Source organism: Peromyscus maniculatus, chromosome 8 (assembly GCF_049852395.1).
Source record: "Peromyscus maniculatus bairdii isolate BWxNUB_F1_BW_parent chromosome 8, HU_Pman_BW_mat_3.1, whole genome shotgun sequence".
Lineage (NCBI taxonomy): Eukaryota > Metazoa > Chordata > Mammalia > Rodentia > Cricetidae > Peromyscus > Peromyscus maniculatus.
In genome coordinates, this window is record NC_134859.1 from 100,755,688 (window position 1) to 100,769,466 (window position 13,779).

General features: G+C 47.1%; 1 protein-coding gene across 5 annotated transcripts in view; it reads right to left on the reverse strand.

Annotated features, from left to right (window-relative positions):
- Nucleotides 1-13,779, reverse strand: part of Slc39a11 (solute carrier family 39 member 11) — a 441,489-nt gene that overhangs the window by 132,739 nt on the left and 294,971 nt on the right. For all 5 annotated transcript variants that reach the window (XM_076543667.1, XM_015993764.3, XM_006970449.4 and 2 more), the window contains exon 6: nucleotides 7,089-7,259. In XM_076543667.1, the coding sequence (XP_076399782.1) occupies nucleotides 7,089-7,259 (171 nt within the window). The remainder of the gene's footprint in view (nucleotides 1-7,088; nucleotides 7,260-13,779) is intronic.

Genomic DNA, 13,779 nt, shown 5'->3' on the forward strand with positions numbered 1-13,779 from the left:
TCAACACAGTCTTTGTCCCAGGAAAGTGAGATGCTACGCTTTATTCTGTAACTACTAGCCTCTTGTAAGCTGTAGCCCCACCTTGTTCTGAGAGCTGGCCCTCCAAAGCTACCTGGGGGCCATGTGAACACTTGAAGCCCACAGAAGCCAGTGCCCTATGCCATGATCAGTAACACCCGGATATTTAGTGGCCCATTAAAATCCAACCCAAGTCAGGTGGTGGTGGCGCACACCTTTAATCCCAGCACTTGGGATGCAGAGCCAGGCAGATCTCTGTGAGTTCGAGGCCAGCCTGTTCTACAAAGCAAGATCCAGGATAGACACCAAAACTACACAGAGAAATAGAGAAATCCTGTCTCGAAAACAAACAAACAAACAAATAAACAAACAAAAAATCAACCAAACAAACAAAATCCAGCCCAAAATTGATTGGTACTCCTTAAAGAGTGGGACACACAGACACCCCAGGGCCAGTATTTCCTTGAGTGGCACTGTGCTCAGTCCTGAGTTATAATATACGAAAAGCATGTAAGGCTGGAGGCCTGGAACAAAGTGGGAGGAGCTTAACAAAAGAAACAATGGACTTCAAAGAATGAAAGGCTCCTATGTGACAGGGCAGTTCCACCCCAAGCTACGTAAACAGCAGAGCACGTCCACACAAAACACACTCCTACTCAACACTGACCAAGGCACAAGGAAGCCAAATGCCCATGAGGAGATGAACACAGGCCCAGTGGCACGCACCCACATGGATGCTCCTTTTCTTGTCACTACAACAAAAGCATCTGAAGAGTTGACTGGTGTGCAGACTGAGCAGATATGGTCCTTCCTGGCAGGGAGGCCATGGAAGTGGGAGTGTGAGGAAACCGACCACATTGCATCTACAATCAGAAGCAGAGAGATGAATGCTTGGCCCGGCTCACTTTCTCATTTTGATTCAGTCCCCACCCCTTGGGATGGTGTCCATATCCAGGCAGGTGGCCTCCACGTAGCGTAACCTCCCTGGAAACCAGAGGTGTGTCTTCATATGCAGTCCTGTCGAAGACGATTAACCATCCCATCACAGGATGGAGAACGCTCTGGGCTTGAACAGAAGCAGAACTAATATCGACGCTGTAAAGCAAAGGAACCGAGTGAAAGAAACTAGTGCAGCTGCCACACACACACATGCCACACATACATCACACACACACACACACACACACACACACACACACACACACACACACACACACGCCACCATCCTCGGGAGAGCAGGGCGGGAAACGAGATGGAAAGTTGGGTGGAGTTAGGAGCTAGAGCTGGGGACCGGGAAATGACTGCTGCTGCCAGGTATGGGATTTCTCTGCAGGATGGCGAGAATGTATCAAGTAGACAGTGGTGATAACTACACACCCTCGACTCCTGTATACCTTGAAAGGGTGGGAATTACGGTATGTGGATCCTCTCTCAACTTCAAATGAGAAATTAGCCAGAACAGTGTCCTCTGTGTGAGAGGGTAAGAGACATCTTCAAGCTATTGATGGTCCTTGTGCATCATGGGAGAAGAATGTTATGTGGTGACATTCTCCAGCAAGGGGAGAAAACACTTGAATATGCATGCTGTCACCTTCAGTAAAGGATAGCCATGAGTGCATTTGCCATGAACATCTTTTTTGTCACAAAAAGCAGAGTGGCCACACGAGTAGGGTGACATGGTGCTAGTTTAAATAGGTAAGCAGAGCAAGGGGTCCATTCGATGGGACAGCAACTGTTATGGCTGAATCCTGAAATGTGTCCCAAATGGTTTCATGACTTGAGGGTTTGGTCCCAGCTGGTGGCACTGTTTGGGGCGGTGAAGCCTAGCTAAAAGAAGTAGGACACTGGGGGTTCCTTGTACCTGGTCTCTGGGTCCTGTCACCTACGCCACAGACCAAGGTGCTCTCTGCCATGCCTTCTCCCTCCATGATGGGCTAAACCCAAGGAAACCGTGGGCCAAAACAAGTTTTTCTTCCCTTTGAACCCAACATCTGTTCCTCACTTAAGTGGTTTCTGTGAGGGACTGAAGTCAGTGGCACACAGTGATGAGTTCAGCAACACCCCTAAGGCACGCTCACACCCTCACCGAACACACAGGAGAGAAAGCCAACTAAAGACTGTCTTTCTGGACCCACCCATCCTCTCCCTGCAGAAGAGCCAGGGATAATGCAGCAGGGATACCTGCATTCAGCAGGTATGTAGAATTATTTAGAAACCCAAACAGAAGCAGCCTGGGATGGGAAACAAGAAGACAGAGCTGGTCCCCATGAGAAGTCCCAGGGCAAGAAGAAAACTCAGGAAGACTCGAGCTAATTGTCTCTGGCCAGTGGCCCAGGGATTGTTTTGGTTTCTGTGGCCAGCCCATGAGGACTACAAAAACACCCAGTTCTAGTGCCTGAGCCTACTACAGCTGCCCTGTTATCAAAAGGGAATGACCAGATTCCCAACTGTCCTGAGTTATCTGAGGAGGCTCTACATGCAGTCAAAGAATTCAAATAAGGAGGTGGAAGGAGGAGATCAGACCCAGCAGAGAAAACAGCGGGACATGGATTAGAGTGATAGCCATGCAGAAGTCTGCAGAGGCCTGCAGAGGCCTGCAGAAGCTGGAAGGAACAAGGAATGGAGTCCCGCAACCCACCCTGGAGCCTCTAGCAAATCAGTCTTGTCAACAACTTAAGAACTGATTTAAGACTTCTGACTTCCACAACTGTAGAAGAACAAGTCTGATCTTTTTTCTTAAAATGATTATGTTAGTTCTTCTTAAAGTGATTATGTTAGTAAAAAGTTGTTGCCGGGCGGTGGTGGCGCACGCCTTTAATCCCAGCACTCGGGAGGCAGAGGCAGGCAGATCTCTGTGAGTTCGAGGCCAGCCTGGGCTACCAAGTGAGTCCCAGGAAAGGCGCAAAGCTACACAGAGAAACCCTGTCTCGAAAAACCAAAAAAAAAAAAAAAAAAGTTGTTAAAGCAGCTATAGCTAACTAACACAGTCCTTCATCCTGTTTCCAATACAAAGGACGCTCTTAGAAGACAGCTTTGGGGAGGTCATTAGGTCATGAGGATGGCACCCTTGGGAATGGCATTAGTTCCATTATGAGAGAGAGAGAGAGAGAGAGAGAGAGAGAGAGAGAGAGAGAGAGAGAGAGAGAGAGAGAGAGAGAGACACTGAGACCCCAGAGAGTTCTTATCCTTGTTCCAACATGCAAGGACACTAGGCTAGCCCAAATAAGATTGTCCCTATTGTATAACTTCTCTCTCTACTGTGGTGGGTATGTTGAGAATCAGGGGTCCTGAGGTGGTGAACTCACTTGGGGAGATCCCCCTTCCAAATCACTTTTATCTCATCACAAGTAATCATATTTTTTCCATAGGGAAGTTTGTTTCTAAATCTTACAAAACCACGAAGAAAATAAAAATTAGTCATAACCCTATCCCTCAGGAACAGCCTGCCACCATTAATATTTTGTTTTCTAAATTTGTTCATGAGTTCCCTGAAACTAAAATCGCTTCTGACTCAAACGCCGAGCATTCCTTTTGAAGCCATTATTAGAAACTAGCAATGATGACAAGTCAAATAATTAAAATCAACCACTGTGCTGTCCTGGAGACACGAACAGCAGCCCTCAGGTCTCTATATCACAGCAACAGCTGTCAAAATGAGCTCCGCTCTTGACGGTAAGGAGAGGAGGATGAGAAGCCGCAAGGGATGCAGGCTCCACCGGGGGTCTCCATAACCAAGCTGTGTGTGATGGAAAGCAGCATGAGGGGTACCGTTCGTCCCCAGCACCCACGCAAAAAGCTGGGTGTGCCAGCATGCACTTGTCACCCCAGAGCTGGGCAGGCGGACGTGAGAGGATCCTAGCCAGACTAGCCGTATCACTGAGCCCAGGTCCCGGTGAGAGGCCCTCACTCAGAGAGAGGGTAAGGTGAGGCTGAATGAGGAAAGTACCAGATATATAAACCTCTACCACACACACACACACACACACACACACACACACACACACACACACACACACACACACACTCACCCTTAGCACACCTGGTAGCCAACATACAAAGAGAATGAATCCTTCAGCTGCTCTGCCTCTGCTCTCCTAGAATGGAGGCAGGAAACATATGCACCTAGCCTTTCTGGAGCTGTACTACAGAGTAGCCATGGACTAGGTCGGGGCTCTAGTACACGCTGTGATCTTCGCTTGCTAAAGGAATGTGGCGGTGACCTTTGAGAAAAAGGCCCCATCTCACAAGGGGAAACACAGAGATTTAAACAACTGAGTATATGACGGCACTTGTCACATCAGAGGGGGCTGCCACACAGGCCTGCTGTCCTGACACTCTGCCTTGCCTTAAGTCCAAAGAAGTGGAACTGTAATCTTAAGCAGGGGTCAACCTTTTTCCTTTAATTTGATTTCTCTCAGGTATTTTGTCACAGAGATGCAAAGTAACTAACAAAGATCCGTGACTTCCCTGGAGTCAAGGGGGATCATGAAACCCAGAGGCTCAGGACTCCTTTGTCCTTCCAAGTGCCTGCAGGTGTGTCCTCACACTCTGGAACATTCCACAGCCAGGCTGCCCGTTAACAAGCCTTCCTTCTTTCTTCCATGTCATGGGACAATTTTTTAAACAAAATGTCATCCTAAGGATGCACAAAACTGAACCAGCAAAGACAAAAACGTCAAAAAAACATTGATTATCCATTAAGTCATTGTGGAATGTCTATCTGAAAGCCCGGGGTCTTGGGGAATGTCAAAGCTGCACCTCAATTTTCAATAAACCACAAAGGATGGTGTGAGAAAAGAGACCTTTTCAAAGCAGCTGGAACTGGACAGGCTCTCAAAATGACTCTTGTCAGAGAGCAGCATGCTCCTACAGGAAGCATGGGTGAGTCATTCTCTTCAGACTAAAGCACAAACCAGAGGCAGGGGCAGTGAACCCTGCTGGGAACTTCAGTCAGGTAATCTTTTTTTTTTTTTTCTGATGGGGTCTCATGTAACTCAAGCTGGCCTCGAACTTGTTATATAGCTAAGGACCTTCCAGCGTGCTGGGACTATACCATGGCTGACAGGATGACACAGGTAACCCTGTTTCTGCCATGACTGGTATTTCACAGGCTGGAGGAGACTCGGGGGCCCCCAGACTTCCAGTGGGCAATTTAAGATAGGGTGGGGGCATGATGGGAGCCCCCAACAGTGCAAACCCACTCAGGTCTTCTCTGGGCACTGTGTGTAGGGGTCTCACGTACAACACCATCAGAAGACACACTAAATGGAGAGCTCTAGGAAATTAACCAAGGATGTGCACGCACATCTGACTCAGAGGGCTAAGGCACCAAGAAGGAAATGGGAGAGAGATGGTCAATGAGGAAAATTCTAAGAAAAGCAGCCTGTGTATGATCCCATCATAAAAACTCCTGTAACTACAATGGAAATTACTAGAGAAGCATGTGTCTCTCCTCCCAGAGAAAGAGCCCCACTTAAAAATGATCTGGTGCATGGTGTTTTAGGCAGATTCCATATATATTAGATATAATAACACAGATAAGGCTATACATGGTGTCTTCTTCACACAAATAAGGGAGTATCAAGTTCTCCAATGGGAATAACTTCATCCCTGCCGAGTTCTTTGCTTCTACAGAACCAACACCAGGAGACAGCAGAATCACATCTACACGAACGAGCCTTAAGAGAAAAACATTGTCACCTTAGAGAGCCATGGCTGGCTGGGCTGCTCCTGTAACAGGCAACAGACAGGCTCTAGGAACTCTCTCTGGACCCATAAAACAAATCACCTGCAACGGCCCCCAGGGAAGAGGACTACGCATGCTCAACTTTCCCCAAAAGACAAATGGGAATGATTAAGAACTCAAGACTGACAAAATCATGGTTGAGAGACCTGAGGAGCCTGGCCCACACAGTGACCCCCATCTGTCAAAGGCTCAGAGGGCCCGAGCATAGGCAATGGCTCTGCCCATGTTTGGTAGAAGTCTCCAAAGATACCAGTTGGCATGTTAGTCCCACTTCATCCATGAGAAAACCAAATAGTATTCGGAGATAAACTCATCAGCGGATGGCAGAGCTAGAGTTCCACCATGTGTCGCTAGCAGATCAGGATCCTTCATGCATTGATTTTCTGTAGTAGCCTTAGTGGTTTTTTATTTTATGCTTACCCGTGCCTTCTATTGCTCTAGAAGAAATATTATCTTTTAAATAAAACACCAGTAAGCCTTCTCCCATAAAACTACATCCCAAGACATCAAATAAGTTGTTCTGTACTAGGAATAGATCTGAAAAGTACTCAGCAGGGAGAGGTCCCTACAAAGAAAGCACATGAGCCAAGTATGAATGTTAATCAAGGCAGAATTCCATACTGATTTTTTAATATGTGTGTGCAGTGAGGTGTATGTTTGTGGGTGTGCATATTTGCGTACAGGTCCATGTGTGTGTGTTTATGTAAAAGCTACAAATCAATCTCTGGTGTCATCCACTTAATTTTTGGTGGCAAGGTCTTTTGCTGGCCTGGACCTCACCAAATGAACTAGTTTGGCTGTCCAGCATGCCCAGGGATCCTCCTGTCCCTACCTCCCCACTACTGAGATGACAGGCTCATGCCACCGTACCCAGCTTTTTATCTGGGGTTCTGTGGATGAAACTCACACTGGCACAGCAAACACTTGACTGACTGAGCTATCTCCCAGGCCCCTGAATTCACTACATCCTTTAAAGCATCAGTCAGAACTGGAGACATCCTGCACTTACAGAAGGCTCCCTCTATCCCAGCAATCACGGGGGTTACAGAATTATGTTCCACATGATTTGGTACCTGGTACCAAATATGTAAAGGAAGGGACTCCTGTGTCAAAATAGCAGAGGTTATTTAAAGTAACTGGAATGAGGAGGTGGAAAATGCAAAGATCATTCTAGAATGAATGATGCATTGCATAGAGTGGCCTCCACTCCCCTTCAAATTGCACCCATGTCACTACTGACAGTTCCCCTTTTCAGCTGCAGGGCTGTGTGAGCATTGGCTCGACCATCAGGCGGGTGGCAGACAGCCCCAGGACCAGTCCTCACCTGGAACATTGTGTAAGGTGATGGCCAGGATGAGCAGAGCGATCCTCCTCCAGCTGCTGACCCCAGGCTGCCCTGAGTTCCCTTGCACAGGTCCTGAGGGGGCAGTGCCGTCTGGGAGGGCAGCCGCTGCCACCTTCTTCCTCTGGTAGACTTCGCCATTCTCACTCTTGTCTGTACAAAAAGAAGAATGGTGAGAAAGAGGCTGTGAAAATGTGCACTCCAATTCCTGGGCAGGCAGCAGCAAGAGGCAGCCCCCAAGCCAGAGATGATTCTACATCCAGACTGCCACAGACCAAGCGTCTCCCCTGCGTGGCTCAGACACTCCCTGGGATGGTCATTCAGCAAGGACTCAGGAACTAGACACTATGCCTGGAGTCTAGGCTCTAAGAAGGATGAAAATGGCCACCTAAGGGGAGGGATGCTGGGGGCTGATAAGGAACACAGATTGTGGAATCAGTCCATCACTTTTACTTATTGACCCTGCCACATGCCAGTTGAGTGATGCTTGCTAACCAGGAGTTTTCACTGCCCTGTACTGTGGTTTCCTGATTCAAAACAACAGATCAGTGAAACATTTTCTGGAGGTGAAGGGGTTGTAGGGAGCGAGAGAAGTACAGGTTGAATGTGTGTGCTGTAGAGATTGGCACTGGTCATGTCAAGGACCAACACTTCAGCCCCACCGCAGTCCAGCGGTATGTAATAACCTCGTCTCCTTGCCCAGCCATGTATAATAACTCTACCTCTTTGTCCAGCTGTATATAATAACCCCACCTCCTTGATTCAGCTGTATGTAATAACCCCACCTCTTTGTCCAGCCATGTATAATAACCCTGCCTCCTTGTTCAGCAGTATATAACCTTCCACTCTGTTCAACTCTTATACAATAAACACAATGAGTTTCTGGGGTGCTGCAGCTTCCCCGTCAGAGAGCCCACCCTACCCGATCCCAGCTTTGGATGTTGGAGTGTCTGTGTGTTCGCATTCCTTCTTTCCCTCACCACTCCAGTTAGATCAGTCCCTGGAACCAAGCAAGGACTCGGCAGAGGTTTGTGACGATTCAACAAGAGAAGACATGGGCATGCTTGGGATATTCTCAGTGCTGAATATACAGATTGGTACTGTTGGTAATGTGTTCCCTTTCTCCCAGAACCCTCCAGAATTATGAATATGACCCTCCTCCTGGTCACCCTGAGACTCAAGGGGAACGCCTCAGGTGTCAGGATCAGCCAATCAGATTCCCTCTCCTAGAATGCAGTGTGATGAAGCCCACAGTGATTTAAGAGCAGCTGTAGCAGATAGACAGAAGAAAGCAATGTGCCTCGGTAAGCAGAGACAGGCAAGCATACAGTCAAAGAGACAGACAAACAGACAGAAATACATAGCAGCCCAGGTCCTGAAGAACACTCAGGGGCTGAGTTTCATATACTAATCATCTGAAAATTCCCCACTTTTATTGACAGTATGACAGCTCAGGACCCAAATTCCAGCCCTTGGGAGGCTGAGGCAAAAGAATCTCAAGTGCAAGAGCAGGCAGGAATACATAATATAAGACTGTCTCAAAAAAGAATTCCCCTGGTTTAGACTAGAGTGTTGCTGTTTCTCAGACAGTAGCCTTAATGGCGTTTCTTAGATGCATGGAGATCCTTGACATCGGGAGATGGCAGAAACTTCACACTCTGGCACTCTAGTCCACGCCCTTGACTGAGGGTGACAGGGACCCTCGAGAGTTCTCCTTCCCATCTCCACCCAGAGAACCTCCTTCCAGAAGTGGGAAATTCCTGCTATGAAGATGGAAGCAGACCTTCCTTAAATCCAGTCTAGGTAACAAGGGGGCTGGAGAGAGAGTTCATCATCTAAAAGCACTTGCCAATCAAGCCTGACAACCTGAATTTGATGTCTAGAACCCACAGTGGAAGGAGAGACCCGACTCCTGAGAGCAGTTCTCTGACCTCCATGCTGTGGCCTGTGTGCCACACCCCACCGCTGTCACATACTAAAAACAGATGAATAACATTTAAACTAGAAACAAAGACACCTCTGTGGTCTCCTGGCCCCTCGTTGTGTGGACGTGTTTGATCTAATGCCTTCTTTGTCACACCAGCCTAGTACAGTTTGTCTCAACTTTTGGGATGCTGACTGTAAAGAACAGAGTCCTGTGGGGCTGGAGAGATGGCTCAGCAGTTAAAAGAACTCAAGTGTGGTTCCCAGTACCCATATCAGGTGGCTAACAAGTTCCTGTAACCCCAGCTCCTGGGGGATCCAAAGTCGTCTTCTGGCCTCTACAAGCAACTACATTCACACAGACAGACATGCAGACATACAACTAAAAACAGGTCTCTTTAAAAAGAGAAAGAAAGGGGAGGAGAGAGAAGGGGAGAGGAGAGGAGTGGAGAGAAGGAAAGAGAGGAGGGTAAGGCAGGGGAGAGCAGGGAAGGAGCATGAGAGGGTGGGAGGGAAGGAAAGCCTTGAATTGATCCTCCACAATGCATGACTCAATGCTGGCCTCTAGAGAAGGCGGCATCTCAGCAGCTCTTCCTAGTCAGCCCTTGGAATTTGATGCAGGGTGTGTGGTGTTCACACTGTGAGGGTGAATAAGTGCGCGTGCTACTGACTCTTGGTTCCATCTTTATGGTCGGACATATTGGGCAGGTTTCCTGAATGTACGCATGGGTATTTCTGGGCATATGAGGCGGAAGTGGACTCATACATCTTAAGTTGATAACATTTAGATGACTTGGACTACAGAGCCTGGTCAGGAGTCTCCAGAATTCCAAGCCCCCAGTCTAGAGGCATCATGGGACACTTTAATGTTGTCCATGAGCCTAGCATCTGCTTCCCTGACTCCTCTTCCCGGATGCCAAGGCTGGGATTCTCTTGTCCTGCATATCCATAGATGACACCTGGAGGGCACAAACCTGGAGCCATGAGCTGAGCAAACAAACCCTCTGCTGCCTGGACACAACTGCCCCTGTCCCATGACAAGCCCTGATGTCCTCTCCATGGTGGCGCAGAGCCCTCTTGATCAGCAGCCACTTTCAAAAGCACAACGGAAGGCCGATCCAGTCTGCAGCCAAACACGCACAGATGGTCTGGAAGCGTGGCTGTGTCCTCCAGGATTTAAGACACATCTAGGGAGGTGAATATGGAGCTAGCCTCCTCTTTCACAGCCCGTGGGCCCGGGACACAGATGGCTTGCAGTCCCCGAGAGGGTGACTGGTTGAATCAAATGGGCCCAGTGATGGGATCTCAGGCCTCCGATGAATACAGCAATGCTAATTAACTGATCACCAGCCATGAGAGAGAGTGAATAAAATCCCCAGCTCTCACTAGAGATGAGTTCATTAGGATGACACAACAGGCAGATTCTCACCTACTGAGTGCACACAGCTTCAAATTCCTGAGAAAAGTTTTTGTTTCTAAGCCCTGTTACAAAAAACAGTAAGAGGGATGTAGAGGGACCATGTGCTGTGTGCATCCGAACAGCACCGGCAGGCAAATCACAAGTATGGAAGAAGAGGCCTGAGGAGACAGATCATTCAGTTCAGCAATCATGTTGCATGTGTGAGGACCTGAGTTCAGGTCCCCAGAAGCCTGGTAAAATTCTGGCAAGAGGCTGGCAAGATGGCTGCCAAGTTTGATTCCTGGGACGGACATGGTAAAAGGAGAGAACCAACTTCCATAAGCTGTTCTCTGACCTCCAAATGCATATCATAGCATGTGTGTGTTTGTGTGCATGCATGTGCACACACACTAAAATATATAAGTAAATATAAATTCAAGCCCAACAGATACCTGTAATCTTAGTGACAGCATGATGGGACTCAGAGATAAACAGGTTCCTAGAATCTCACTGGAGCTCCAGGCCAAAGAGAAAGCCTGTCTCAAAAAAGTGGGACCACTAAGGAAGGACCAAAACCCACAGTGTCCTCTGACCTCTACACATGCATATTTGTACACACACAAGTATGCACATGCATGTGTGAGTGTTTTACCTGCATGCATGTATGTGTATCATGTGCATACAGTGCCTATGATAGCCAGAAGAGGACACTGTTTCCCTTGAAACCAGAGTTACAGACGGTTCTGAGCCATCATGTGGATATTAGGAACTGAGCCCAGGTCCTTGGCAAGAGCAGGAAAAGCTCTTTAATTGCCGATCCATCTCTCCAGCTCTCAGAACTCAATTCTTAGAAAGCCATGTTACAATGCATATTTTTAACTGTTCCTACTTAAGTTGATCTCTGAAAACAATAAGGAAGGGGAAATATTAGTGGATCTTTTCCTTCCATGCTCTCTGTGTGTGTTTATATAAGTGAAAAAAATTAAAAGTGGGTGGACAACATGTGTCTGCAACCACAGTGTTGTCTCCAAGGCTCACTAACCAGCCAGCTGAATCAATGAGCTCCAGATTTGGTGAGAGACCCTGTCTCAAAAACCAGGGTAGAGAGCGACTGAAGGACCCCCATGTCAACATGTGGCCTTCACATACACACATGCACCTATAAACATGGACACTATGCACATTATATATAATTAATTATATTAAAGAGCATGTGTCAGAAAAGATATCCTCATACCCCAACACAGTTTCTTTCATTTGTTCTTTTCTATCCCCTTGTCCAGCTCATGACTGTGGATTCTGTCTTCTTCCATAACTGGAGTCAGGGCTGTGTCACGGCAAGGAGAAGGGATGAAAGGACCACAGTGTCTGCCATGGGACCACAGCTCTATCACTGGATTACTTACTCTTCTATTGGTGAGATAAAACACCATGACCAAGACAACTTATAAAAGAAAGCATTTAATTGGGCTTACAATTCCAGAAGGTTAGTATTTATGATGGTGGAAAGGAGGCATAGAGGCAGGAACAGCTGAGAACTCACACCTCAAACCACAAGCAAGGGGCGGAGAGCACACTAAAAATGGCACAAGTCTTCTGGAAATGAACAAAGCCTGGCCTCAGTGACATCACCTACGATGAGGTCACGCCTTCTAATCTTTCCCAAGTAGTTCTACCAACTGACAACCAAGTATTCAAACAGATGAGCCTCCGGGGGCCATTCTCATTCAAAGAGCCACATTCAGTTATTAGCTTCATCCAGCAAATGCTGCCACTGTTCCTAGCTTCCTTGCTGTAACATGTATGTGCTTGATCATATCTATGCAGTGAGACTGTTCCAACAACTGAACCATGGGAGCATGGGGTACAGTGCCTGGCTCACAAAATGCACAACACAATCCATGGCCAGGTTTTATATTCTGCTACTGCACTTGAGAGTATGAAAGCATTTATTTTCTCTGTGATTTTTTTGGGTGAATGTCCTGGGACTTTTTGCTTAGTTGTGAACCAATTATTTGCCAAATTATTTCTTTTAAATTCAAGCTATTACTTCCGCCTTTTTTTTTTTAAGTGCTAAAAGTTGTAGTAACCACCTCCTGCCACAGGGAGTCACATTTTTCTGTTCCTTCCCTTCCAGAATGGGCTCCTATCCTGGGAAAGGACCCTTTCTGTGTGACATGATGCACCACGCCTTTAACTTCATGGACCATGGGCATCAGTGAAACCTGTAAAAGAGCTGGACCAGTCCCAGGAAGAGTCCAGTGCATGGGGAAGGAGTCTTATTCAAGTTAGGGAGAAACTTCACACACAGATCCGAAAGTCTCTTGTGTGCTTGGTTCTAACTAACTGCTGGCCAGCAACTGGTTCCCTAAACCTGAACCACAGGGAAGCTTATCCTCTGAGCATTTTACATATGCAAAGACAAGTGTATATTCATATGCATTTAAAAATCAATAGGAAAGTGGCTGGAGAGCTGGCTTAGCAATGATAACCCTCACTGTTCTTCCAGAAGACCATGGTTTGGTTCCCAGCACCCAGGTCGGACAGCTCACAGTGACCTGTAACTTAATCTCCAGGGGACAGACACACCCTTCTGACCTCTATGGGCAACTGCACTCACATGTGCACATACACACACCTAGACATACACACATAAATAAGAGACTAAAAATGAACAAATACGAAAGCATTTCCCTCTTTGGCCTCTTCCACTCTCTTTTCCACTGCCTTTTCAAACTGATTTTGGCCTCAAATTTATAGAAAAGGATAAGGCTTCAAATAAGATGGGGACAAAAACAAGTCAGTTCTTGGCTTTTGATCTGGGGACCTGCGTCCAGAAGGCTTAGAGGAAAAAATGAATTTCCACAGGGTTGATTTTTGACTTGGTAGTAATTTTGCTGAATGACTACCTTTGGGACACATTAGGCATTTGAGTTGTGGCCCAACTGTCAAGAACTGACAGGTGGGTCAGCTGCACAGTGACAATAAACTTGGCCTATCATCTGTCAAGAAAACAGTAAAACGGGAGGACACTATAGGCATCTCCACCTCGTAAATGCTCTGACTTCACTGAGTCTTACCAGATGGGGTCCTCGAATCTTACAGAGCCCTTTGAACTGACAACAGAGAGATACAATGTAAGGATCTGGCATAAAAATCCATGTCAGAACATCCATGGAAGCCTCATCAATTGAACACAAGCTATGGGTCGAAGGGACCATGGCAGGACTGGGCTCTATCCATCCACTTTGCCACGGGGTCATACACCTCACTCAAAACATCCTCATCTATGGTCATGTTGCTGGTCACAGAATTATAAATGCATGCTGAAAGAACCATGGGAACTGACCA